We start from the raw sequence: 22,990 nt of genomic DNA, 5'->3' as shown, positions 1-22,990 counted from the left end.
CCCTGACAGATGGTTGCAGTCCCTAGAAGTACCTTGCAGCTCTGCAACCCCTTCCCTGAGTAATTTCCCGGTGGACTCTGCCCATAATGCGGGGTGTTCATAAGCCCGCATGCATGGGGTCAGTCACGCTCGCATGTCGCGGCACATGAAGGACGCAGCCTAGCATCCAAGATCAGAGTGAATATAAGCAGCAACCTCCCATCGAAAGTACTTGATTTGATAGTGACTGAGACGGAACGCACTGAAGTCTTCCGTTCCACCATCATGCATCTTGTTTCCCTGTCGGCATGGGCCATGACTTGGCTTGCGGGTCAGGCCCTGGCCATTGACCTGACCGTGTCGAAGACTGGTGGAAATGCATCCAGCCCCTTACTCTACGGCATCATGTTTGAGGTCAGTAATAATATTCCACACAGGGTTCAGGCTACGTATTAATCTTGAATATCCCCGCTCAGGATATCAACAACTCAGGTACGATGCAGTCAAACCTATCTATCATCCCTCCGGGTCGCCTGTAAGCCAGCTAACTCGAACATAGGCGATGGGGGAATCCATGGCCAGGTGCTTCGCAACAACGGGTTCCAGGGCACCAGCCCCGGGCTGACTGCCTACGCCGCCGTAGGCAATGTCAACATCACACAGGACACTTCCAGTCCTGTGAGCAGCGCCATCACCTCCTCTCTCAAGGTCACGGTTCCTTCCGGAGCCACCGGCTACGTGGGATTTGCCAACACGGGCTACAATGGAGTTCCCGTTTTGGATACCACGTATACCAACTCGTTCTATATCAAAGGTGCCTACTCGGGGACGGTCAATCTCCGGCTCGTGGGAACCTCGAGTGGGATCGTCTATGCAGACCACAACATCACAGTGAAGAGTACCACCAGCAAATTCACCGCTTACAAGACGACCTTCACGTCGAGTCAGTCTGCCGATGCAGACAATGAGTGGCAGCTGCGGTTTGATGCTTCGAAAGTTGCGGGAAAGTCTCTCAATTTCGGCTTGGTTCAGCTGTTCCCACCCACATACAAGTCGCGGTAAGTCTACCTCATAGACATCAGCTCAACATTCCAGCTCGACCAATGTATAACCAGAATATGTCATATTTGTGTAGACAAAACGGGCTGCGAAATGACGTCGCCAGCTTTCTGGCTGAGATCAAGCCGTCTTTCCTGCGTTTCCCGGGAGGCAATAACCTGTAGGTGCAACGGTCGCGAGACAGGATATTCTGTGGTACTGAACCCTAACCTCCGTCCAGTGAAGGAGCTAGTCCCAGCAATCGGTGGAAATGGAATGAGACTATTGGCGCTGTTGTCAATCGACCGGGTCGCCAGGGTATGTGACATCTCGTTTGTTCTATGAGCGAACAGTTGGAGATCTAACGACTTACAGGTGATTGGACTTACGCGAATACCGATGCACTGGGTAAATTACTCTGCACTGCACGGAGGATATTATGCTGATGCAGCTGTCAGGCCTCGACGAATATCTTTACTGGTGTGAAGACATGGGAATGGAGCCAGTTCTTGCCATCTGGGCAGGTCTTTCACTAGGGGGAGGTATCATCTCTGGTTCGGCATTGGACCCGTACATCGATGATATCCTCAACGAGCTTGAGGTTTGTCGCTGACATCGAAGTTCACTCTACTTCAACACTGACTCTGGGGACTAGTACGTGCTTGGCTCTACGGCGACGACATATGGTGCGCTCCGGGCGAAGAACGGCCGCACGGAACCCTGGCCAGTGAAATATATCGAGGTAGGCAATGAAGACAATGTACAAGGCGGATGTAGCACGTACGCCAGCCGATTCACGGCGATCTACGATGCGATCCATGCCCAGTATCCCGATTTGATTATTATTGCCTCGACGACCTCGAGCTCTTGCCTCCCGGCCACATTGCCCACTGGAGCCTACACCGATATCCACCACTATCTCTCGCCCGACTCCTTCGTTGCTCTTTTCAACGAGTTTGACAACTATTCTCGTGATCATCCCCTTCTGGTTGGGGAATACGCCAGCACGACTGGCAATGACGGGAGCACCACCTACTGGAGCTACATGCAGGGCAGTTGTGCCGAAGCCGTGTACATGATAGGTCTGGAACGCAACAGCGACGTGGTCAAGATGGCGAGTTTCGCCCCGTTGCTCGAGCATTTTGACATGGCCGAGTGGTCGGTAAGGACTATGCATTCTTCCTCATTCACTGGACCCACAGCGGCTGATACTTGGTTCCTCCGCGCAATAGCCGGATCTTTTCGGTCTCGATTCTAGTCCCGATTCCATCACCGGCTCAACATCATTCTATGTCCAGAAGCTATTCTCTACCAATCGGGGGACCACTATCCTCCCCGTCACAAGCTCTGCAGACTTTGGGCCTGTCTATTGGGTCGCTTCTGTGTCCGAGGACAAAGTCTACTATGTGAAACTGGCGAATTACGGGTCGACGGCCCAGAATGTGACGGTCAATGTTGCGGGAACCACCACGGGATCCCTGGAATTATTGTCAGGCGGCGAGCTCGTGAGTAACTATCCACACGACGTGTCGATTACGCCTACCACCTCGACTGTGTCGGGTCGTGGCAGCTTTACCGTGAATCTGCCGGCCTGGGCAGTTGCCGTTCTTGCGGTATCGTGAAGCATGAAGTCGGTCGATCAGGGGATGTACTGGAGTCTGAACGTGCAGTAAATAAACAGAGGGTATGAGTACTGGGGATAACAAGTGTCCTGATCGAGACATAGTCCGGCGAGTGATCCAAGCAATACATTGTCTGAAATACATTCCCATCCGCCCGTTCATGGCCGAAATCTATCTACAGCTTTGCCCTCTCTACACTCTGGCTCTCCCCGGCCTTCAACTTCTTCCAGTAGGCCTCCTTGGCCTGCAAGATCTCAAACGCCTCCTCAGCCCACCGGTCCTCCCACGGGGGTAGACCGGCTCCCTCCCCGGCCAGATCCACCAAAAAGTCAAAATACTCCTTGAAGTCTGGTTTGATCTCATGGAAGGCAACTCCATTTCCTTTACTTTGCAAGCGCCTGAACTCCCAATGATCCTGTTCCGCTTTACTCGGGAGGTCCCTCGACCGACCGGCAAAGTAGCGTGCCACCGCGACGGCCTGATACTCGTAGACGCGGAAACTAATAGCCGCACGGACCTGTCCCACCAACGCCAGCGAGGGATCGGCAATGCGGAAGATGTGCTGGTAGAAGCCTGCCACCCGATTGTTCGGGGTCACAGGGTCTGGGGTAAGAAAGGGGTAGGAGGCTCGGTAGCCGGTAGCGAAGATGATTTTATCGAAAGTCAGCGAGGTGGCGTCGGTGAAGTGCGCGGTAATCCCTTGCTCGGTGGTCGAAACGTGCGCAATGGTCGGTTTACGCTGCACATTCGAAAGTGTCCAGGCGGGTTCGAGGACGGGGTTGGACCCTCGCTGGCTGAGATACAGGGGCCCTGCCACGAGGGGGTGGATTTCCGTGACGATGTCTGCGGCGGAGACATTGCCTCCGACCACCAGAACGCGCTGATTGACGTAGTGGTTGGCACTCCGGAAGGCCTTGGCGTGCTCCAAGGCACGCGGAGACGCCTCCCACGCGGCGGCCAGCCCGGGAATCTCGGGGATGTTGGGGACGTTGTAGTGCCCCGTGGCCACGATCACAGCATCGAAGGCCTCGGTCCACCAGTAGTCTTGAGGGACCCCGCGGTAGAGCTGGCCGGATTTCCGCAGGGTGAGTCTCCATTCCTCGCCGATCTTCTCCACTCGTTCGACCGTCGTCTGCAGCGAGACTAGATGGAGGTAGGGTTGGAAGAGATCCTCGATGTAGTTGGCTACCACGCGGAATGGACGAGAGGCATTCCCGGGTCCAAATTGTCGGATGGAGAGGGCCGAGTTGACCTCGGGAAATGGAGTGTGGGTGAAGGACATGGCCTTCGCTCCCACGTTACTGTCGAGGTGATAGTAGATGCCTGTGCGGGCAGTGGTGTTCTCTGGCAGAGGAGGAGTGAATTGAGGGAGCGCAGAGGGCGCCGGGTTGGACACATCGAGAAGAGCGTTAGGGCTAGGGAAGGGATCCGGCGCCGCATCGTAGTGCCAGATGCCCCCCACCCGGTCGCGCCGCTCAAACACCCGGATCGTGTCAAACGTGTTTTCATCATGGAGAGCCTTGACAGCAGACAGTCCTGAAGGACCAGTGCCAATCACGGCAACACGACTGTATCGTGGGGGCATGGTTGGCGGCGAACTTTAAACACATGGAGTTGTAGTTGACATCTGGCGGGATGATGCATTCCTGATATATATGCACCGCTTGCATCCGACAACAACAACACAAACACCAACACGTCAATGGTCTCCCTCCTGTCGCCATTGCTTCCTGACGCGATATTTGGAGCAGGTCAATGGCCAATTCCATATGGTTCTGAGGGGCGATAAGAGTTGGGGGGTATCTCCAATGGTGTCATTTCTGCAACCATCACACAACGGGCCCGCCATTCCGCACCAGCCACACTACAAGCACAAGGAAGGATAACCACCACCTCATTTGCCTCAAATCTCCAGGAGATCACTCTAGTCATTATGCACATAAAGACAAACACCAGTTATCAACTGAAAATGTATACAAAGGAGTGAAAGAGGTATTCCGCCTCACTTAGAAAGATAAATAACCCCCCGAGTCTATGTACAACTGAATCCCTGGCGCAGCATCCATCGCCACAAATAGCTCCATCGATCTCTTCTGCACCTATAGACCAACAACAATGAGGATTGAGGCAATCGCCGAGGCACTGCGTGAGGCAGAGGTTGAGGCTCCGCCAACCACTTATTCTGGTACTTACTACCGCGTTGGACAGGCGTCCCGGACCACGCGGTATGGGATTATCGGGGGCATTCTGGAGATCGATGGCATCCACTACGGACTGACTAGCATCATTCCATTCCTTCAATACCACCCTCCACATCCGCCGGTCGTTCGCCGCAGCGCGATCTATAGCGTCGAGACCGACCAGTACATCGGCGGACCTCCACCAGACCAGGCCAACGAGGCGGAGCCCGACCCCCGGTTCTGGAGCCGGGAGCAAGGCTGGGCCCTGGTGAACCTGGGCCCCAAGCCGGAGCACTGGACCAACTACTGGAACCATGATCTGACCCCAGATGAGGTGGTGACGCCGCGGTGGCCCGTTTCGCTCTGGAGGGGGTTTATCCCATACCACCGAACCCGCCAGTTAATTGGGTTGCTGTGGGATGCCTGGTCGGAGCCAGTGACCTTTCGAGTGACCAACTATGTAGAACTTAGGACGCCCCGGATAGGCACCGTGGATGCCTACCGGATGAGAGCATCCATCCCATTTTATGACTTGCTAGGCACGTGGGTGGTAGATGCGGAGTCTGAAGTTCTCGTAGCGATGATTATAGCCGGCCCGCTACGATGGGAGGATCAGCGTGTTGTGTACGCGGTGGATGCGACGATCATCATGGATGAGCTTGCCGGTCGATTTCCGGGCGTGAGCATCACCATTCCGAATCGCCACGAGTAGACTCTTAGGCTAGGTACTAGTAGTCAATGCTTCGACGGTCCAAGAGAGCATACAAATTGAGAATTCCGTAGACTCGTAGAGGAAGCTCCATGCAATCGATCTGAAGTGAATCTATCAGGCGGCGGACACTTGGCACTTGGCATCTCATCTCGAAGATCCAGACATAAAGTGGCAGCGAAAAAAATTAAAAAATGAAAAAGGAAAAAAGAACAGAAATAAAAACAGTTTGCAATGCATTATCCATTGTATTGTGTAATATGGAACTGTGTGTTACATACGGTACTGGCCGGGTAGGGCAGGGCCATGGTTGGCCAGTTAGCAAGCCGTCTTATCGCCCGGTAATACTCCCTAACGCCACCTGGAACAACCCTTCTCTTTCTCTCCTCCCTTTCAACCCCCCCCACCACCTCTTGTCAATTTTGGCTGCTATGACTACTAGGTAACTATATCATTTAGATGGACTCCATTATGTCTGACAATACACCTGTCACCCTGGCGCAGATGCCTCAGCAAAACCATCTCTGGGTTCCGGAAGATGACTGGACCGGGGTGGTCGACCGACAAAAACGCCGCCGCCTGCAGAACCGATTGAATCAACGTGCCTATCGTATGTACAGTATCACCTTCCTTAACGTTGATAATCATCCTATTCACCACCTGCATTGTACGGGATCTCAGGCATGAAGCAGAAAGCAATCAATCAATCCTCCGCATCAGCACGCGAGACTACTGAGTCTATGTTCGATACCTTGGTCCAGGCCCGCAACACCACCACCACCACCACCACCACCCACTCAACGGACTCACCACGGTCGCATTCCGCAGATGAGCCTGATGACAACGATCTGGATTGCCATCTCGTTCCTCAAGGTGCTCTGCAGTTCCGGCAGCAGTTTGAGGCAATTGCACAGCAGAGTTTTCGGCTGGGCAGTCCTCAGATTGAGCACTTAGTCAGTCTTCGCCGGCTGAATGTCCACCGCGCCATCAATGAGAACATCCGCGCCGTGGGCATGACTCCAGCTTGGATGCAGCCGGACGATGCTCTGTCTATCTTCAACTTGTCGCTGCCGGGCTCTTCGGAGGCACAAATCCCCCCCAGTCTCCGGCCCACTCCTATCCAGCGCCTCGTGCCTCATCATCCCTGGCTGGACTTCTTCCCCTTCCCGCGGATGCGCGAGGTCATGATTCTCGCCGGAGACCGGCTCGACGAGGATGAACTGTGCCGGGATCTGATGGCCTTCTGGGACACCCGTAATACGGGGGCCTCCCTGGTGGTCTGGGGAGCGCCATGGGACCCCCGGAACTGGGAGGCGACCGAAGAATTCGTGCGCAAATGGCGCTGGCTACTGGTAGGATCGCCCGAATTGCTCGTGTCCACCAATTGGTGGCGGGCAAAGAGAGGAGCTCCTGCGCTCCGTTGGCACCAGTTAGGGTTACAATGGCCATCGAAGGTAGCCACCTAGCCACCTAGCTACACAAGGAAACCATCATGGGCTCAGGATCAAAGCCATTGCGACCTCTAAAGCTAACGCCGGAATAAATATCGCCAATTAGACCTCTTCTGGCTGTAAACGATGCGACGCAGACTACCTCTGGGCTGTCACAGACGCACGCGTTCTGGACCCCGCGCGATGACGAGGAGTACTGCAGGACCAGATCAAGACAATTAACAACCCAAGAACTAACCCTCCTCCGATTCCAGCAACCAGTCCAATTATCAGCGAGCGGTAGCGGTCGAACCACGAGTGTGCTGACTGCTGATTGTCACAGCTGTCGCCTTGACATCGACTTCCATTATCTCCGTGACACTGAGCGCCTGCCCCCTCCCTGAAGCGGCACGTGGCCCCGTCGCAGCATGCGTCCTCCTCACAATGTCCACCACAGTCGCACTCCTCCCCTTCCTCAACGATACCATTTCCGCATCCGTCTGCTGTGATCATCGTCAGGTTGCGGTCGCTATCATCCGCAAGGCACGAGGCCTGCACCTGTCGGTTGCCGATCAAGGAACATATGCTCCCCATGCTGCAGGGTGAGAATGTGGTCTGTCGAGATGATGATGATGGGTTCATCAGATATGCACCGGCTGCGTCGCATATAGAAGAGGAAAGGGGACAGCATTGCCGGTGAGACGAAGAGCAGGCCGGGGATTCGCAATCGTGGATCGCTCCAAACATATGCCCTGATTCGTGGCTGTGGAGACCAAAGAAGCGTCAATATGGATCAGGCTAGTAACGAACAGAAGCAAAATACAGACACTCACGCAAAGACCTGCCATTGATTCAAAGTGCGCGCCACGACGTTCGCACCTTGATTGATGTTGCACAGCCCCCCGATCAAAGACACACCCACCACATTGTTGGTTGGACAGTTTGTCATCAAGGTCCAGTAGGCATTCGTCGCGTCTTGGGACTCTCTCCAGGAGGCAAACTGTCGGAGACGCCAGTCTATGTCCCCGGCGGAACACTGTACGTTCCAGGGCATGGTCTCGGAAGCATGCTCAGGGCAGGCTTCGTCACTGATGGTGAGGTTCCTGATGGCAAGGGAGATGTTGAAAGTCCGCTCGAACACTTCTGAAGCTGCATTGACCATGCCGATTAGTCCTCGTCGCATTTCTTCACTCGACCCAAAGGCATCTCGAAAGGTGCAATCCGTGGCCAGGCCAATGAGAGCAATTCTTCGCGAGGTGGGACATCCGGCGGTGCTGCCAATGTGCTGCAGCACCTCGTCGAAATTTCCCATGTACTGACGCCAAGAAACCCGGCCATGCGTCACGACTCCTGCGGCTGCCGAGACAGTGACATTCCTAAAAGCGCGACTATCCTGCACCGTGCGTGTAGGTAAGTCTCGCAACTGGTCTAGGACTGCATCGGGCGCGGTGATCTCCACGTGCGTGATGGAGGTGTTGTCCAAGCCATCGACGGCGGTGACGGCTTTGAGCTCATAGTACCGACTAAGCAGATATACAGTCCCCTCGAACAACGGATTATCTCCATCACGGATCAGATACACACGGGCTCGGCCAGCTGGATGCCACGAGCTGTTCGTGGAAGATACCCAGGCATCGCCATAGAAGACTCTTCCCTGGTGATCGGCAAAGGACTCAACCTCTTTAAGCTTTCCACTGCTATCGAGATAATGAATGTGGGCATCTTTCCAGATGATGGCACGATTGGCCTCCAGCTGCAGCCGGACCCTGACATCATGTTGGTCAATGACGAATGTAAGGTTCAATTGTTCTGCAACCCGAGCATCCTCCGAGGGAGTCTGAAGGTGAATCTCTTTTACTCGGGCTGCACGTTCTGCTCTGGGAGCGTGGGTTGAGTGGGCTAGTCAGGTTAGCCGGCTTAGAGCGACGCAAGTTTGAGACGATTCACTTACCTATGGCCGGATGGATAAGCAATACAGCGTACAGCAAAGAGACAACCAGGCGATGGAACATGATTCTTTGAAAATGGATTGATGCTCTGACTTTCGCACATCTCTAAGCCCCCTTTTTAAGCATCGGGCCTGATATCAGAACTATATCACCGAATGGCTCGGTGACGGCGGAACTCTGCTCAGGAACGCCACTTGCTTTACAGTCATGGCAATGTGAATCAAAGTGCTTAGGCAACAGTATTCTTTGTACACAAACGATGTGGTTGATGCTAATCAATGCCGATGTTCTCGGGTTTTACTTCGGATACCGTGAGCCGTCTCACTAAGTCATGACGCCGCCAAGCACAGGCATTCAAAGGCCAGTGCAAAGAGAAGCACAGCCTCCTTTAAGGTGTCCTGTATCTTTCCTACCCCGAGCAATAGCGTATCGATTACAGGTCAAATATGACGAGCATAGCCTAGAGAGTGTCTAATTATGATCCAAGCTAGAAGGTTCCAGTCCCGCCGGCCAAGCAATGCTAATATCTAGGCATTGAGGGCATTAAGAGGCAGTGCCCTAGTACCATGGCCCATGGCTGCAGCCCAGGTCAGCATCCGGTGGAATCTCGGTTGGAGATAAGGTACGGCGCTAATGCAGCTTGCTTACGCCAAGAGCCCCACTTGGACTCCTTTTCTTCCTTTTTATCGGCTGTCTACCATGGTAATCATGAAACATGCTGACATCCCCCCACGGATCGCCATTCCCAAGGGATCCAAGAAACGAATGATTAATGTATTCATGGTGAACTATACGTCTTCATTGCTCCCCAAAGACCCTGGACAGACTCCTATCTACACAAACAAGCCCGCCGACACCGGCGCACTCAGCATCTGCTCGGTCTGGATCTCCCCAAGCAGCGCATTTCCCGGGTAATCCTCCAAATCCAGGTCCATGAAGCCCCTCGCTGCCCACTTCCTCGCCGTGACGAAGAACGAATGACCGTTGACGGTGGGGTCACTGAGCACCCGCAACAGACACTGCCCGGCATCTTCAGTAGTGGCGAATTGCACTCCGACATTGGAAACGTGGGCGAACGCCTCGTCCGATAGGATATTGGTTCGAACGTACCTAGCGCCATATTTTAGCACAAGCTATGACGCCATGTCCAGCATGCATGCTTCTGCAACCTACCAAGGAGAAATCACGTTGACGCGCGATCTGTAGTAGTACGTGGTCCGCCGCAGCGAATGCATGATTCCTCGCATTCCCCACTTACTCGCGCTGTATTGCGGTCCCCGGGGACAGTCCAGGAAGGCTGCTCCTGACCCGATCAGAATCAGGCAGGTATCCTCCTGCTCACGGTTGGGTGTGGTGCCATTCTGACGGATGAAGTAGTGCGCAGCCAACTTGGCCGTGTACAAGGGGCCCTTGATGTTTACGTCGATAATACTCAGATCCGGCTCGGATGGTTCCTGGGCAAGAGGGGCTTGTAAGAAGACCTCGTCCGGGCGATGAATCCCGGCATTTGCCACCACGTAGTGAATGCGGCCGCTCGGGGACCAGGCCACTGCCTCTCGGAATAGTTGCACCTGATCTGCCCAACGACTAGCGTCGCAGGCAACAAACTTGGTCCTGAAAGACATTCCTAGTCAGTGACAGACAATCATTGATCCAAAATGATGGACCCAGCCTACCGGGCGAGCTCTTGCTCCAGCTGTTTGCCCTTCTTCGGGTCAATGTCGGCGAAGCACACGTAGGCCCTGGTGTACGCGGGTTAGCTGCTTGACTCGGGATGATGTGAAAGAATTCCAGGCTTGTTCCCACCCTGCAGCAACCAGCGCTCGCACGTAAGCTTCACCCAGCCCACTAGCCCCTGTTCGTTACTGAGTTCAGACATGGTCGGGAGCAGGAAAGGGTTTTGGACGAAGTACCTCCTGTGACAACGGACAGCTTGTCCCTCAGATTGCTGGTGTCAAAGTCCTGGTCGCAGTTGACCGGCCCGGTATGAACGTAAGGAGCCATATCTAATGAAGGCTTGGATGGTGGAGAAGGCCGCGTACGTGGATCGTGGCTTATCGTGAGTTGGAAAAGTGTTAAAAGAAGGAGGCACAGGAAATGGCAATGACCATGCAAAGAGGCTTTTTATCTGTTTCGGGTCGAACACTGGGTCCCTTGCCAAGGTCGCAGCTGACCTCGAATTATAAGCTTTGGAGACTCTGAATGGTTAGGGTTCCGTGAAGGAGTGTCGCCCCACACGTCAGCAACTTGCATGAGAGACCCGGTGACACACGTCTTCTAATCGAGGCTAATGACGTAGAGCAACGAACTGTAGATACATAAGTATGCTGGTCAATCTGTCTGTTGTCCTACCTGAAAGACACCAACTCATCTTCTCGTTCTTCGACCTTCAACTTCACGCTAACGGAATCACCATGAAAGTTGCAGCTGCTCTGAGCCTTTTACCAACCTTGCTGTATACCATGCCAGCAACCGCTCAGAACATGTCCTATGCTGCCGACAACTTCTACCGGAGTGACAGCGTTACTCTCCGGCCCATTAGCTTCAAGAACCAATACCAGATGACTGTGGCTGGGAATCTCTTCGTTCCCCACAACCTCACTGAGAATGGGGGCGGTGCACCAGCCATTATCGTCGGCCATCCGATGGGCGCGGTGAAGGAGCAGAGCGCCAACTTGTATGCCACCAAGCTCGCCGAGCAGGGCTTTGTCACCCTATCGTTTGATCATCAGTTCTGGGGAGGAAGCTCCGGGGAGCCGCGCAATGCTGTCTCGCCTGACCTGTATGCTGAAGCATTCAGCGCCGCGGTCGACTACCTTGGCACTCAGGACCTGGTCTCGATTGATCGCCAGCGCATCGGTGCAGTGGGCGTCTGTGGCAGTGGTAGTTTCCTCATCAGCGCAGCCAAGATTGACCCGCGAATCCGAGCCATCGCGACGGCGAGCATGTACGACATGGGCTCCGTCAACCGGAATGGTCTTCAGCACTCCCAGAATCTCACCCAGCGCCAGGCTATCATTGCCGACGCCGCGCAACATCGCTGGACCGAGCTGGAGGACCCAAGCCAGACGGAATACACTAGCGGTACACCCAACGAGCTGAATGCTGACACTCCAGCCGTCGCACGGGAGTTTTACGACTTTTACCGGACTTCTCGCGGTGAATTCACCCCGGCCGGTTCGACTCCGGAGCTCACTACTCACCCGACCTTGACCAGCAATCTCAAGTTCATGAACTTCTACCCTTTCAATGACATCGAATCCATCTCTCCTCGTCCCCTCTTGTTCATCTCCGGCGACCAGGCTCACTCCCGGGAGTTCAGCGAGGATGCTTATGCCCGAGCCGCTCAACCGAAAGAGCTTCTTTGGATTCCGGGTGCCGGCCATGTTGACCTCTACGATCGCGTCGACCTCATCCCCTTCACCAGGCTCACCCAGTTCTTCCAGGCCAATCTTGCCAGCAATGGCACGGGTGTGGCTCGTCGGGGCATGATCTATGCCTAATCGCTCCACACCTGTCTCATGCGGTGGCTCGGTACCAAATAGCGGTGTTTCGGGTTATGACTCTTAGGGCTGCCAGTGAGTACCGCCGGACATGAGACAGTAATCAGGGAGGGGGGAAATCAATGCGATTCCTCGTATGCAATTGCTGATATCCAAGCCAGGACTTTTAGCACTTGCTTTGGCACCTGTTTTGGCACTACTCATTGATTACTATGCAAGACCACTTGTAAGGCTTACTCGTGGGGGCTGATTAATGTGACATACTACCACAAATATGGCTGTTCGATAGGTATACTCTCATACATATTTTTCATTCATTGTCGGCGGTGCAATGTCCTTTGTCCTCTCTCTTCCTTTCGACACGGCCATCTACAGCAATCGATGCTAGGCCTTGGATTAGGTAGACCGCATTGTCAATATTGCATACCCTGCTTTTGACTCCATATCCTGCAGACCCTTTTTTTTATGCTTTTGTGTGCAGTTCTCTGTAATGCTGTGAATGATATTGGGTCAAAGAGCATCGGATAGACTCTGTTCTTCATGCTTTGTTCCCACTGTTGTTCATGTTGAATCCTTTGAACTATCGTATTCGACAAAGGCCGCAATCCCCTTGGTACAAATTATGTCCTGGTACTGCTGGTAAGTATTCATTGTACTGAACCAGAACTTCTTTCTTCACTTGGTCAAAAGCATGTGTGGCATTGTAACCTGTTTCCTTCCTTGTTCCCTGCATGCAAACTATATAAGCCCGCAAATCTCCTCATCTTTAGTCTACATCTCAACCTCAATAGCTAGAGACGCAAACCTAACACATACTAGACACCGTCTCAACATCGGCAACACAACCTTATCTCTCTCTTACCTTTCAACCTGGTCAGAATGGGACGTGGAACTTACGACACTTCCGGTACCTCTCAGCCTGCAGGCCCGGCACCACCGCCAGCTAAGGAAGACGAGGACAAGAAGTAAGGTCTTGAGCAATCTTAACCTTCCCGCCACACTCGAGCCCAATGTAGGGTTGGTTGGCAGAAGACTGAAATGCTGATGAGGAAGTAGAATTTCTCTACATCCTCCTTTCCAAGGATCAATGTTAAAAACAAGAAAATAAAAAAAATGTGAATTTGACCCCAAGTCAAGGGGGCTCTATCACTAAATGAACGAACCATTGTTTCATGAAAAGACTCTTTAGCTTCCCAATGTTGTCAAACTTTAATTTCAATTCCGTTAGGATGATTCACACTAGGAACCTTACACCAAGCTTCTTCCGAAAATGTCTTTCGATTTTAGCAACGGTAAGACGTGTTACCCTGGCAAACCAAGCGTGGCGGGACCCGGTATTGGCGGAATATAGAACTGGAATCCCGCGCAAAGGAAGCCACGCGTCAATCGCGGTCCTCCGAGTGATAGACACACATCAATTACAATACAGAAGCCCATATCTCAGAGCATCCACTCTTCTTCTGCCCTAGGCTGCCATGCGCTCAACTCGAAGCTGCAGCTCCTTGACCAAGTCGATTCCTACCCTAGTAGCCTCGTCCAGCGTCTCATCCGGCAATCCGAGCAGCTCATTCTGCACCTTGGCCGAGAGATCACCGGGATCCTGTGGATAGAAAGCCCTAGCGTACAGCATCTTGCTAAAGCCCGCCATATTCCCCCGTTTAACCTGCATCAAACCATCCTCGTACCGCTTCTTGGTATCCTGGTAAGTAATTCTCCAATCCGTATCGATGGTGGAGGTCACACGCTTTACGCTGTCAAACATCTCGTTTTGGCTGACCGCAAAGCTTTTGATGTACACGCCCTTGTTTGAGAAAGTGGACAGAGTAAGGGTTTTGTCGCTTTCATCCTGGGGAAGCTCCTTGAGGCTCAGCACTTTGGCCACGGCGCGTCCCACCTGCGATAATGTTGACGTCGAGATCTTGACGTTACCATCGCCATAGACCGTCAGGGAACGGTGGCCAAAGTCGAACCCAAAGCGCGCCTCTCCACCCGCCAAGCTGTAATCGTACCAGAATCCACAGCAGACTGTGATCCACTGCATGCCCAGGCTCTCAATCTCGTCCCTGTTGGTTTCGGCGACAGGCCCCAGCAATGTGTCTTTGCCAAACTCGATATTTTCAATGTCGCCGGCGTATCCGTTGGGCATTACGTATTGAATTCCCGCCTTGGCAGCCGCCCGCACAAGCTTGCTGTGAGTGTCTCTGGGAGCAGTCGGGGCCATGGTGATGATCAAAAATTGCTGGCCCTTGAAGGCTGCAACAATGGTGGCCTCATCCTCGTAGTTGATCGAGGCGACTTGAACACCCTCGGGAAGCTTGTTGTCACTGTCCTTACGGGAGATCGCTGTGACAGTATGTTTTCCGGTGGCTAAAAGCGCCTTGGCAATGTGCGACCCAATCGTACCCCCAGCCTGAATAACATGGTCAGTTGTGCTGTATCTCTGCATGTGTTTCTTGGGTTTACCTACCCCAACAATGGCGACTCTTTCAACGGTGTTGGTGAAGCCGGCGGGCTGGTCGTTGGCGTACTTGGGCATGGTGGTCAGGGAACCGGTTGCTTGTCGGTGTTCTTGTTCAATGAGGTGCTCGTTAGGTTCAAAGTTCGTGAAAGGTACAGTGTCAGTTCTTTCTCCAGGGCATACATGGAATATCTCCATCTATTTATGTACTTCGCCGTGCCTCAGCCCAACGACAAAACCCGCGCTGGGCCGCACGCAGGGTATATGAACACTTCCTGATTGGCTCGTGCGGCGATAAGAAAGCCAACTCCGCAATAGCCGCAAATTAAGCCCGCCGCCGACCCAACTGGTCATTTTCATAAATGATTCGCCCGGGGTCTACATTTGAGTTCTCTATGAATATGCAATGTATGATATCATTTTACATTCTAGAATTGTGGGCGACTCGGGTGAGTCGGTATTAGGCATGCACTTCGCCCTCATCGGTGTCTTCATAGAGGGAGGTCAGGACCGAGCATCGACAAATATGGCTCAATGAAAAATTGATCCCAGTCAATTTCCCAACCCATGTCTGGCATCGCGGGATTGACCTGGCATGTCGGCGGTGTCTGACCAAACTCATAACCTGCCTCGACGGCTTCCAGCTGAGCCAGTTCCTTTCGCTTCTTGGTCATGGTCAGGCCGAGGAGGTGCCGCGCCATGGACAACGCTTCCCGCGTCAGTCCGGTATCGGCGGCCTTGACAAGGTGCTCCAAGCCCTTAAATGCACCGTCAATGTGGGGGAAAGCTACCGGGGTGTCAATGGCCAACAGGATGCAGCAGTATTGGAAGACGCTGCCAATCGCGTTCCAGAACAGATGACCTTGGTCAGCTTGCTTCTTAGCTGCCTCCACTGCGGCGTTGCCGCTGTCAATGACGAGTTTGATGATCTCGTCCGGTATCTGGGTGTTGAGTTGGTAGAGCCGTCGGTAAAAGCAAAATGCAAGATCCGCCTTCGTCACCACCAGGAACGGCTGTGTCACTTTGAACTCATTCAGGGCTTTGAGGCGGTAATATAGCTCCTGTGTAGGACTGGACGGCTGTGTGTTGTACGTCAAGGCTGCGTTGGGCGAAGGAATGATGTGAGCGAGTTGTACGAACTGATCAGCCACGGACCCTGGCACGGAGATGATGGGCTGGCAAGTCACGGTCCGGTATCCGACCGAGGATAGATCGTACTCGTAGGACAGGATGTTATGCCCAGCCCACGAGACCCAGAAGATTCTGCGCAGACGGTCGGCACTATGACCGAGGACGGCGGCGCCAGCCATGGAGGCCATCTTCTTAATGGTGACTTCCTCATGCAGGCCGATGGCCTCGCAGAGATGCATCTGCGTGCACGAAGCGATCCAAGCATTACTGGGCCGGGTCGTGGCTCGCAGATAAAAGACTCGCATACCCCAAGCAACAATGTGGTCGATGCCATGCAGACGCATGGAGGAGGGATCATCGAGAATAGCCTTGGCGTATTGCACCAGGTCCGACTCCCGTGGGTGTCTTCTTGGGGACAGGAAGGATCCGAGGGCCGCCACGCCGGCGGCCACAGCAGCAAAGGCGACTGCATTGCTGCCAGAACTACGGTAATAGTCCCAGCACCGCTGAGTGTAAGTGGTAGGGTCAATCACGTCGCCGATGGGACCCAGTGCGGAGAAGTACATGCTCGAGAAGAAGCCAAGGTCTTCCTCCGAGATGAGATCCCCCAGAAAGCAGTGAGCGTTGGATACTTCTTCGGGGCGAACGCCAAAGTTATAAGCAAATGACCGCATCTTGGGGGGGCTTTCGGAGCCCAGAGCCACGCCCAGAATATGCGGGAATGCCATGGCCGCTGATGCCCCCGAGTATCGAAACTTTTGCTCGTCAAAGATGCCAGGAGATGGGCCCCCAGCCACGGCGTGAAGGGGACCGCGGGATGGCGAGGGGACTGGCTCGATCTGAACCCGGTTGGGTGTTTCATTGTCACGCTCGAGATTTGTGCCCTTGGCTGGCGGCAGAGGACGGTGGTCGGTGGAGGTGTCGGTGTAGGTGCAGTTGTAGCCGTGGGTGGAGCACATCCCACAAGGATACACGGTGTCGCATTTTCGCTTGCGCTGATGGCACGGAATGCATGCCTTTCTCGCTCGCCTGCGCTTGGTGACTGGCATTGATATTGATAGGACCTACCTAGCCCGATGCAGATGCAGATGTGCCCGACATCCACATCCGTGACATTGAATCAAAGATCAATATCTCTGTAAGAAGATATCATGAAGGAATTCGATTCACGGTCGGAGGCGGGAGAGAAGTTTAACTCCATCGGGCTAGCGCGATTGATACCCGGTAGATACGAGGTATTGTATTGTAATGTATTGTACTGTCCGGTATTGTACCTTGTATGTTATCTACCAGTGCAGTTTAGGGTCACGTACGGTATGACTGGGGCCTGCTTATCACGGCAGGTAGAATCAGGCATCAATCCCAGAGGTCTGGATCTGACTCATCTGAGTTCAGTCACTTGGTAAGTATCAGTAAGTATCAAACTAACTGTTCCTTCACAGGGTGAGAGTGAATATCGGTTTCCTTTCCTCAAACTCCGGGCAAGATGGCGTCTGAACCCCACCTACACATTTAGAACGTCATCCTAGAAACCAAGGCGACTTCCACTAAACCTTCGATTGAAGAAGGTACGGCACTATTATGCATTGCAGCGCCCACGTCTTAGCCGCCCACAAGTCGAGCAAACCCACATAAGCATCAACGTGAGGATTTACAGGCCGTGATGAAGCCGGCCTTTGACTTCTGGCTGCTTTCTTCAAGTTGTGGGCGCTGTGTCTGCGGCAAACACTCCCGGCGACGTTGGCATAGATTTGATCTAGCCCCAATGCTACCAATCAGAGCCCAAGCGAATTCTGGACTTGGCAACTCACTCGTCTTCTGAGGTCGTTGGTGGCTGCACCGTAGAGAGCGTCATCGTGCTGTCACAGTGGTAACACATCCCGGTGCGTAGGCGGACAAACCCTCCGAGGATTATTGACGGCGGAGGTGGGGATCATGCATGTCATGGATAAAAAGCAAGCCACCTGCATTGATTCTATTTCACACCATTCAGGCATCTTATATAGATTGTATTCTGCCAGGGATTGAGGACTGAGTGAGCTAGTTGTATGCGCATCCCAGCACCTCCGATGCTGGATCAATCAAGCAGCATCCGCCCCCAAAGCTTGCTAAGTGACAAACAAGATGCCGAGTAGCTCTGTCCATTTCGGGTCATCCTCTGGCCGTGTGGGATGATTGAATTGCTTGCCGACCCTCTCCCTGAAAATGATGCCACTATGTGGTAGATGTCGTATGTTCCAAATCACGAAGGCATTTCCTAAACACTTCCGCAACTGACCATCTCGCTTGATTAGCATAGTTGACACCGGGATTTTTGGTAGTAAAACTAGTTGAGCCGGCTAATGGTACCGGGCCTAACAAACGGAAAGGAACAATGGATTGTGCTGAGGGAGGGGAAAGATTTGCTTCGGCTTCATACAATGGCGTCATTCATAGGAAGTCGGTAAGAGATTCCATCTCTCAGGAAGCCATTTCCTACGTCCGATATGGTAGATCATCGGGCAGCTTTCCCCCTCAATGTTGAAGGTTAAAAAGCAAGCTACCTGTAGCCTATCTGCTTCTTCTCTAAGACGTTCTTCTTTGCAGCACTGCAATCATCGCTATTTTCTCGATCGACCCCCGAGGCACCGGCGATTCCAAAACTTTCTCCACCATGGCACGATTTCAGTCCTCTCCTCGCATTCCTGTCCTTCTTATAATGGCCTTGGCCCTAGGCGTTATGGGCATAGTTCTCCCCCCCAAAATTCCGGTGCCTGAAAGCGTTGCTGCAGCGCCCCCTTGCGGCGAGGTGGTCATCCTGGCAGGGGGTGCGGCGGGCCCAGGGGAAAAAAGGTGCATTGGGGCTGGATGTCCTATTCTTTGCAACCCACCAATCAAGGATTCAGGAAGCGACAAGAAGTCCGATGGCAAGAATTCTCATGACAAGGACTACGATGAAAAGGACTACGATGAAAAGGATTACGATGAAAAGGAATACGATGACAAGGACACTGATGACAAGGACACTGGTGACAAGGACACTGGTGACAAGGACTCGGAAGACAAGGGCTCCAGCGAGAAGGAATCGAGTGGCAAGCAAACCGACGGCAAGCAGTCAGGGGCCAAGCAATCGAAGAGCGAGCAATCCACTGATAATGAAGATGGCCACCAACCGATCAGCAGGCGATCCCTTGACAGGTTTGTCAGAAACGGGAGGCAACGGATTACCCGGCAAAACGATGGCGACGAAACCAACAATGAGCAATTCGGCGACAGCTCCCATGGCGATCAAGCAGACGGTGAGCTTGTGACCGACAGCGATGAATCAAACGACAAGCAATCTGATCGCAAGCAGACCAATGGCAAGGGTTCTAAGAGCCAAACTTCCGCCGGTGAAGAGTCCAATGGCGAGGATTCCAAGGACAGCGACACCAATACCAAGTCCAGCGGCAAGCAGTCGAACCGCAAACAATCCAGCAGCAAAAATGATGATGAGGAGACTGATGAGGATGAATCAGAAAACAACTCCGAGAACGCGCAGTCAGATGGCAAACAATCCAACGGCAAGAAGTCCAATGGCAAGCAATCTGATGACGAGGATTTCAATGAGGAGGATTCTGATAGCAAATCCAATGGCAAGAAGTCCAATGACAAGCAATCGAACGACGAGGAATCCGATGACGAGGACTCTGATAATCAGTCCAAAGGCAAACAATTCAAAGGCAAGCAATCGAACGACAAGGAATCCAATAAGGATGATTCTGATAACAAAACCAATGGCAAGAAGTCCAAGGGCAAGGAATCCAACGACGAGGAATCCAATGATGGAAATTCCAAGTACTGGGAAGAACAGACCAATGGCAAACAATTCGGTATCAGGCCAGAAAATCGTTAGCAAGCCACCAAAGAGCATCCGACGACGAGCTTACCGGAGACAGCACTCGGTCTGACGGTGAGGACGGGCAGGTCTTTGTCGACGCCTCTGAGGTTGTCCTCGCATTGCCCCACGCAATGGGACTGCCACCAAAATGAACGTTGAGTTCGGGTCTCGAAGAAAAAGGGCCTACTATGCGAGAGCGAACCTCGTCATAAAAGTGGTTTATGTTCTTGAAGATTCAATATGGGTAAGGGGGACTGGGGAACTGGCTCGCAACGGTCGCCAGGAGAAAAGAATATGAAAAGTTTTGATTTAGGGCACAATGCTAAATGATGATTGTACGAGGCTAAACCCCGTAAAGGCGCTTGTTTCTCAGTAACCAGTGATTAAACTGCGCAGTGATATAACTGCGCTTTGATGATATTAAACAAGATACCGTGGCACATAGCGTAGATGGTGATTATATACTGCAGGCTGAAGAACATCACTTACATCACCACACAATTTGCGTCCGCAGCAGAGCCCAGGGTGATGTGAGAATCAGGAATATTACTCGGCTGCAGCCGGACCCTGGACACGGGCACACTTTTCTTCTTCCATTGTTCGTACTTACCATGCTCACAAGGCACCAACAGGTGCAGTAAAGGTGTTTTCTTGGTGTAGCCTAGGGGCTTGAACTTGAAGGCATACATTCCGGTTACAATGTTCTCAGGCTCGTCCCCGGGGCCAGCTTCGCGGTAACAGCGCACCATGGGGAAGGTCTCGGTTCCACGTGAGACGATCCCATGAAAAAGCGGAGCGTCAGGATAAACCCCTCGGAGCAGCTGGAAGATTGCCTGCAACCGTTCCTGGCCTGCCTCAAAGTCCTTGTCCTTCGACCCGTGCACCTGGATAAATTGACGCCCCGGTGCAAATTCAAGGATGCCAAATCGGTGATTCGGCATTGCTGCTGCTAGGACGAAGAGAGGTAGCTTTGCTACTTACGAATTTCATATCGGGACTGCACACCGTGGTGATCGAAGTCACTGATAAGAGTCAACCTTGATTATATACTCTCTTGTCATCTGCTCGTTCCAGAGCCGGAGACAAAGCAGCTTTGTGGCGGCATGGGGAGTTTCTTAGATAGCGCGGAAGTTCCAGGGTCCCCGCATGCATAAACAATGTCCTTTATTCCTTTCTTCCTTATATGGGAAAGAAGGGTTCTGAGAAGACTTGCCGGAATTCTAGCAGACAATGATCAAGTCACATGATCACGATCAGCTGGGGCACATGGAATGGCTCGCTCAGCGATTCACAATGACCTTCAATTCCTGAGGATTGGGGTCAGCAGTTGGGCTAGCTGTTATAGGACTCTACCAGTAAACGCAGTTTTGTCAGGGGGTCAACACTATGGAGAGGTTGGATGATACGACATCAGATCGCAGTGGCGCTTGCTCCTATGGCACATTCTGCGCGCTCCGCAGAGAGAGTCTGCTCCCGGCTTATGTATGTGTTTCATGATATCTTAGACCACAGGATCAGGGTATCTGAGCCGGAGAGGCAAGCAAAGCGTGACGTTCTTGACCGTCTACATTTGCATTCGAAATTTCACCCTCGATAGATGAAGTTGATGAAGATGCTGTCGGTGTTGATAGACAGTTTAGAGAAAGAGGAATCTCTTCAAATTTTACAGACCAACTGTTAACAGGAATAAAGGCGAGAAATAAACAGAGAACTAGCCACTAGAGAATGAAGGACCAGAAAGGAAAAGGGCCTCCTGCGTCTGAATGCACAGATGGAATCTGGCTTCTACTGCGTGCCCGCTGACTACTGTGGTCCGTAACCTCGGATTTCGTCTACCTGACGGTAAAATCCAGGTACCCTTTCCCAGAAAAGCCTTCCAGGGTGACCATCTGGAAGACTGGGGTGCCGGGGCTGAGACCTAATTCCTTCCAGCGCTGGAAATGGGCGCTCACATCGACGGTGCCGATGGGGCGGTGGGACCGACGCACCGACCAGTGCTGGTCAAAATTGGTCACCCCATAGATCTCTGGGACATTGCGGTAGGGTAAATTGTAGACATCGTAGACGCCGCCATCACTATATACCTGACCTAGGATGTGCCCGTTGCCTGGGGTTCCACTGCCATGCGACTCCACAATATACCACTCGGTGACGGGGTTGAGGGTCCAGCCATAGATGGCCAAAGTCCAGTCCCCCTCGGCGGTGAAATAACCGGCCCAGGTCAAGGATCTAGATGACGAGTCAAATCACGGTCAGCCTTACTTCGAAACTGCCAGCTGGGAAAGATAAAGGAACGAGAGAGAGCCTGGAAAAGAAAAGTGGCACTTACCGCGGGCTGCCGCCCCTATAGCCCTTCCCTCCAAGGAACTCTGCCTTAGCATTCCAGCCAAGTTCAAACTGACCGGTCGTGGGGTATTCGGTGTACCCGACTTCGGCTCCGTTGGCATTGTACAATGAGTAGTAAAATCCCGCGCTGTCGACGCCGTCTTTGCTGTTACTCAAGACAGTGCTCCGTTTAGCGACATCCGAGATGGTCCCGTTCTCGGTCCGGTTGCCAATCACGTCCCTAAGCCATTGGAGACGTTCGGGTGAAAGCGCTCCCTCGGGCATTGGGGGAATGGCGGATCCCGCCACAAGCATCCATGGAAGTGCTAACACGAGTGGCACAACCAGGCGTGCTTGACTAATGATAGACACCATGACAACAACTTGAAAGAAGAGATTCGCGTGGAAGACTGAGGGTTGGAAGCCAGGCACAGCTGTTTGCCAGACACCTACCTTTATAACCTTCACCTGCCGAGTATCTTTTCATCAGTATCTGCCTCGGTCAGTCTCTCATTGGAGGCTACGGTTGAAGCACTGTGAAACAACCCTTTATCGCCAGGCCTAGGCCAAATAAGATTAACCGAGTGAGACCCTTTTCTTGATCTTCTGGATGGTGGTATTGAGATAATGACTGGAGGAGACATTCGCGCTGAAATAGCCTCAGTTGGTCACTGGCCCTTCTTTAGGGGGGGCCATCGGGTCAAGCCGATGGTTACATTAGGGTTTACATTAGGGTTTACATTAGGGTTTACATTAGGGTTTACATTAGGGTTTACATTAGGGTTTACATTAGGGTTTACATTAGGG

At 52.8% G+C, this 22,990-nt stretch overlaps 12 protein-coding genes across 12 annotated transcripts; 5 read left to right on the top strand and 7 right to left on the bottom strand.

Annotated features, from left to right (window-relative positions):
- Positions 1-264: 264 nt before the first annotated feature.
- On the top strand, positions 265-2,639 carry BO86DRAFT_321596 (glycoside hydrolase; the record flags this gene model as incomplete). The annotated part of the gene is made up of 8 exons (XM_025668348.1): positions 265-393; positions 520-1,037; positions 1,115-1,198; positions 1,259-1,335; positions 1,393-1,425; positions 1,476-1,618; positions 1,673-2,179; positions 2,250-2,639. The coding sequence occupies 8 exons, from the start codon at positions 265-267 to the stop codon at positions 2,637-2,639; spliced, it is 1,881 nt and encodes a 626-aa protein (XP_025523984.1).
- A 175-nt stretch (positions 2,640-2,814) lies between these two features.
- Positions 2,815-4,224, bottom strand: BO86DRAFT_439257 (FAD/NAD(P)-binding domain-containing protein; the record flags this gene model as incomplete). Its single annotated transcript, XM_025676155.1, has 1 exon — positions 2,815-4,224. One exon carries the CDS (start codon positions 4,222-4,224, stop codon positions 2,815-2,817), a length of 1,410 nt encoding a protein of 469 aa, XP_025523983.1.
- Positions 4,225-4,626: 402 nt separating this feature from the next.
- Positions 4,627-5,692, top strand: BO86DRAFT_439255 (uncharacterized protein). The gene has a single exon (XM_025676154.1). The coding sequence runs from the start codon at positions 4,755-4,757 to the stop codon at positions 5,529-5,531; it is 777 nt and encodes a 258-aa protein (XP_025523982.1). The 5' UTR covers positions 4,627-4,754; the 3' UTR covers positions 5,532-5,692.
- A 340-nt stretch (positions 5,693-6,032) lies between these two features.
- Positions 6,033-6,994, top strand: BO86DRAFT_421819 (bZIP transcription factor; the record flags this gene model as incomplete). Its single annotated transcript, XM_025675299.1, has 2 exons — positions 6,033-6,138; positions 6,210-6,994. The coding sequence occupies 2 exons, from the start codon at positions 6,033-6,035 to the stop codon at positions 6,992-6,994; spliced, it is 891 nt and encodes a 296-aa protein (XP_025523981.1).
- A 793-nt stretch (positions 6,995-7,787) lies between these two features.
- BO86DRAFT_450531 (zinc metallopeptidase Mde10) lies at positions 7,788-9,364 on the bottom strand (the record flags this gene model as incomplete). Its single annotated transcript, XM_025676802.1, has 3 exons — positions 8,910-9,364; positions 8,358-8,857; positions 7,788-8,243 (listed from the first exon to the last, which is right to left on the bottom strand). The coding sequence occupies exons 1-3, from the start codon at positions 8,968-8,970 to the stop codon at positions 7,788-7,790; spliced, it is 1,017 nt and encodes a 338-aa protein (XP_025523980.1). The 5' UTR covers positions 8,971-9,364.
- Positions 9,365-9,662: 298 nt separating this feature from the next.
- BO86DRAFT_458702 (putative short chain dehydrogenase/reductase) lies at positions 9,663-10,973 on the bottom strand. Its single transcript, XM_025677312.1, has 5 exons — positions 10,821-10,973; positions 10,714-10,762; positions 10,584-10,649; positions 10,081-10,521; positions 9,663-10,017 (listed from the first exon to the last, which is right to left on the bottom strand). The coding sequence occupies exons 1-5, from the start codon at positions 10,909-10,911 to the stop codon at positions 9,741-9,743; spliced, it is 924 nt and encodes a 307-aa protein (XP_025523979.1). The 5' UTR covers positions 10,912-10,973; the 3' UTR covers positions 9,663-9,740.
- A 307-nt stretch (positions 10,974-11,280) lies between these two features.
- Positions 11,281-12,735, top strand: BO86DRAFT_345895 (alpha/beta hydrolase). The gene is made up of 2 exons (XM_025669226.1): positions 11,281-12,485; positions 12,572-12,735. Exon 1 carries the CDS (start codon positions 11,322-11,324, stop codon positions 12,408-12,410), a length of 1,089 nt encoding a protein of 362 aa, XP_025523978.1. The 5' UTR covers positions 11,281-11,321; the 3' UTR covers positions 12,411-12,485; positions 12,572-12,735.
- A 1,140-nt stretch (positions 12,736-13,875) lies between these two features.
- BO86DRAFT_369294 (aromatic alcohol reductase) lies at positions 13,876-14,967 on the bottom strand (the record flags this gene model as incomplete). Its single annotated transcript, XM_025670237.1, has 2 exons — positions 14,878-14,967; positions 13,876-14,820 (listed from the first exon to the last, which is right to left on the bottom strand). The coding sequence occupies exons 1-2, from the start codon at positions 14,944-14,946 to the stop codon at positions 13,876-13,878; spliced, it is 1,014 nt and encodes a 337-aa protein (XP_025523977.1). The 5' UTR covers positions 14,947-14,967.
- A 178-nt stretch (positions 14,968-15,145) lies between these two features.
- Positions 15,146-17,109, bottom strand: BO86DRAFT_439245 (C6 zinc finger domain protein). The gene has a single exon (XM_025676153.1). It carries the CDS (start codon positions 17,046-17,048, stop codon positions 15,360-15,362), a length of 1,689 nt encoding a protein of 562 aa, XP_025523976.1. The 5' UTR covers positions 17,049-17,109; the 3' UTR covers positions 15,146-15,359.
- A 1,231-nt stretch (positions 17,110-18,340) lies between these two features.
- BO86DRAFT_439241 (uncharacterized protein) lies at positions 18,341-19,873 on the top strand (the record flags this gene model as incomplete). The annotated part of the gene is made up of 2 exons (XM_025676152.1): positions 18,341-18,442; positions 18,586-19,873. Coding segments are annotated over 2 exons (1,390 nt in total), but the record flags the coding sequence as incomplete, so codon positions are not given.
- Positions 19,874-20,343: 470 nt separating this feature from the next.
- On the bottom strand, positions 20,344-20,799 carry BO86DRAFT_403038 (uncharacterized protein; the record flags this gene model as incomplete). The annotated part of the gene is made up of 1 exon (XM_025673905.1): positions 20,344-20,799. One exon carries the CDS (start codon positions 20,797-20,799, stop codon positions 20,344-20,346), a length of 456 nt encoding a protein of 151 aa, XP_025523974.1.
- Positions 20,800-21,551: 752 nt separating this feature from the next.
- BO86DRAFT_439238 (glycoside hydrolase family 11 protein) lies at positions 21,552-22,586 on the bottom strand. The gene is made up of 2 exons (XM_025676151.1): positions 22,188-22,586; positions 21,552-22,087 (listed from the first exon to the last, which is right to left on the bottom strand). The coding sequence occupies exons 1-2, from the start codon at positions 22,556-22,558 to the stop codon at positions 21,691-21,693; spliced, it is 768 nt and encodes a 255-aa protein (XP_025523973.1). The 5' UTR covers positions 22,559-22,586; the 3' UTR covers positions 21,552-21,690.
- Positions 22,587-22,990: the final 404 nt, after the last annotated feature.

This window comes from Aspergillus japonicus (genome assembly GCF_003184785.1).
Source record: "Aspergillus japonicus CBS 114.51 unplaced genomic scaffold BO86scaffold_62, whole genome shotgun sequence".
Classification (NCBI taxonomy): Eukaryota; Fungi; Ascomycota; class Eurotiomycetes; order Eurotiales; family Aspergillaceae; genus Aspergillus; species Aspergillus japonicus.
This window is presented reverse-complemented; position numbering and strand designations above follow the sequence as displayed.

Bases quoted from the DNA above. Each gene is read 5' to 3' on its own strand.
- BO86DRAFT_439255 (XM_025676154.1), top strand. From the start codon at position 4,755: ATGAGGATTGAGGCAATCGCCGAGGCACTGCGTGAGGCAGAGGTTGAG.
- BO86DRAFT_458702 (XM_025677312.1), bottom strand. From the start codon at position 10,911: ATGGCTCCTTACGTTCATACCGGGCCGGTCAACTGCGACCAGGACTTT. The intron at 10,763-10,820 runs GTACTTCGTCCA...AGTAACGAACAG, and splicing joins GCTGTCCGTTGTCACAGGAG to GGGCTAGTGGGCTGGGTGAA. The intron at 10,018-10,080 runs GTAGGTTGCAGA...ATATGGCGCTAG, and splicing joins GTCAACGTGATTTCTCCTTG to GTACGTTCGAACCAATATCC.
- BO86DRAFT_345895 (XM_025669226.1), top strand. From the start codon at position 11,322: ATGAAAGTTGCAGCTGCTCTGAGCCTTTTACCAACCTTGCTGTATACC.
- BO86DRAFT_439245 (XM_025676153.1), bottom strand. From the start codon at position 17,048: ATGCCAGTCACCAAGCGCAGGCGAGCGAGAAAGGCATGCATTCCGTGC.
- BO86DRAFT_439238 (XM_025676151.1), bottom strand. From the start codon at position 22,558: ATGGTGTCTATCATTAGTCAAGCACGCCTGGTTGTGCCACTCGTGTTA. The intron at 22,088-22,187 runs GTAAGTGCCACT...CTCGTCATCTAG, and splicing joins TATAGGGGCGGCAGCCCGCG to ATCCTTGACCTGGGCCGGTT.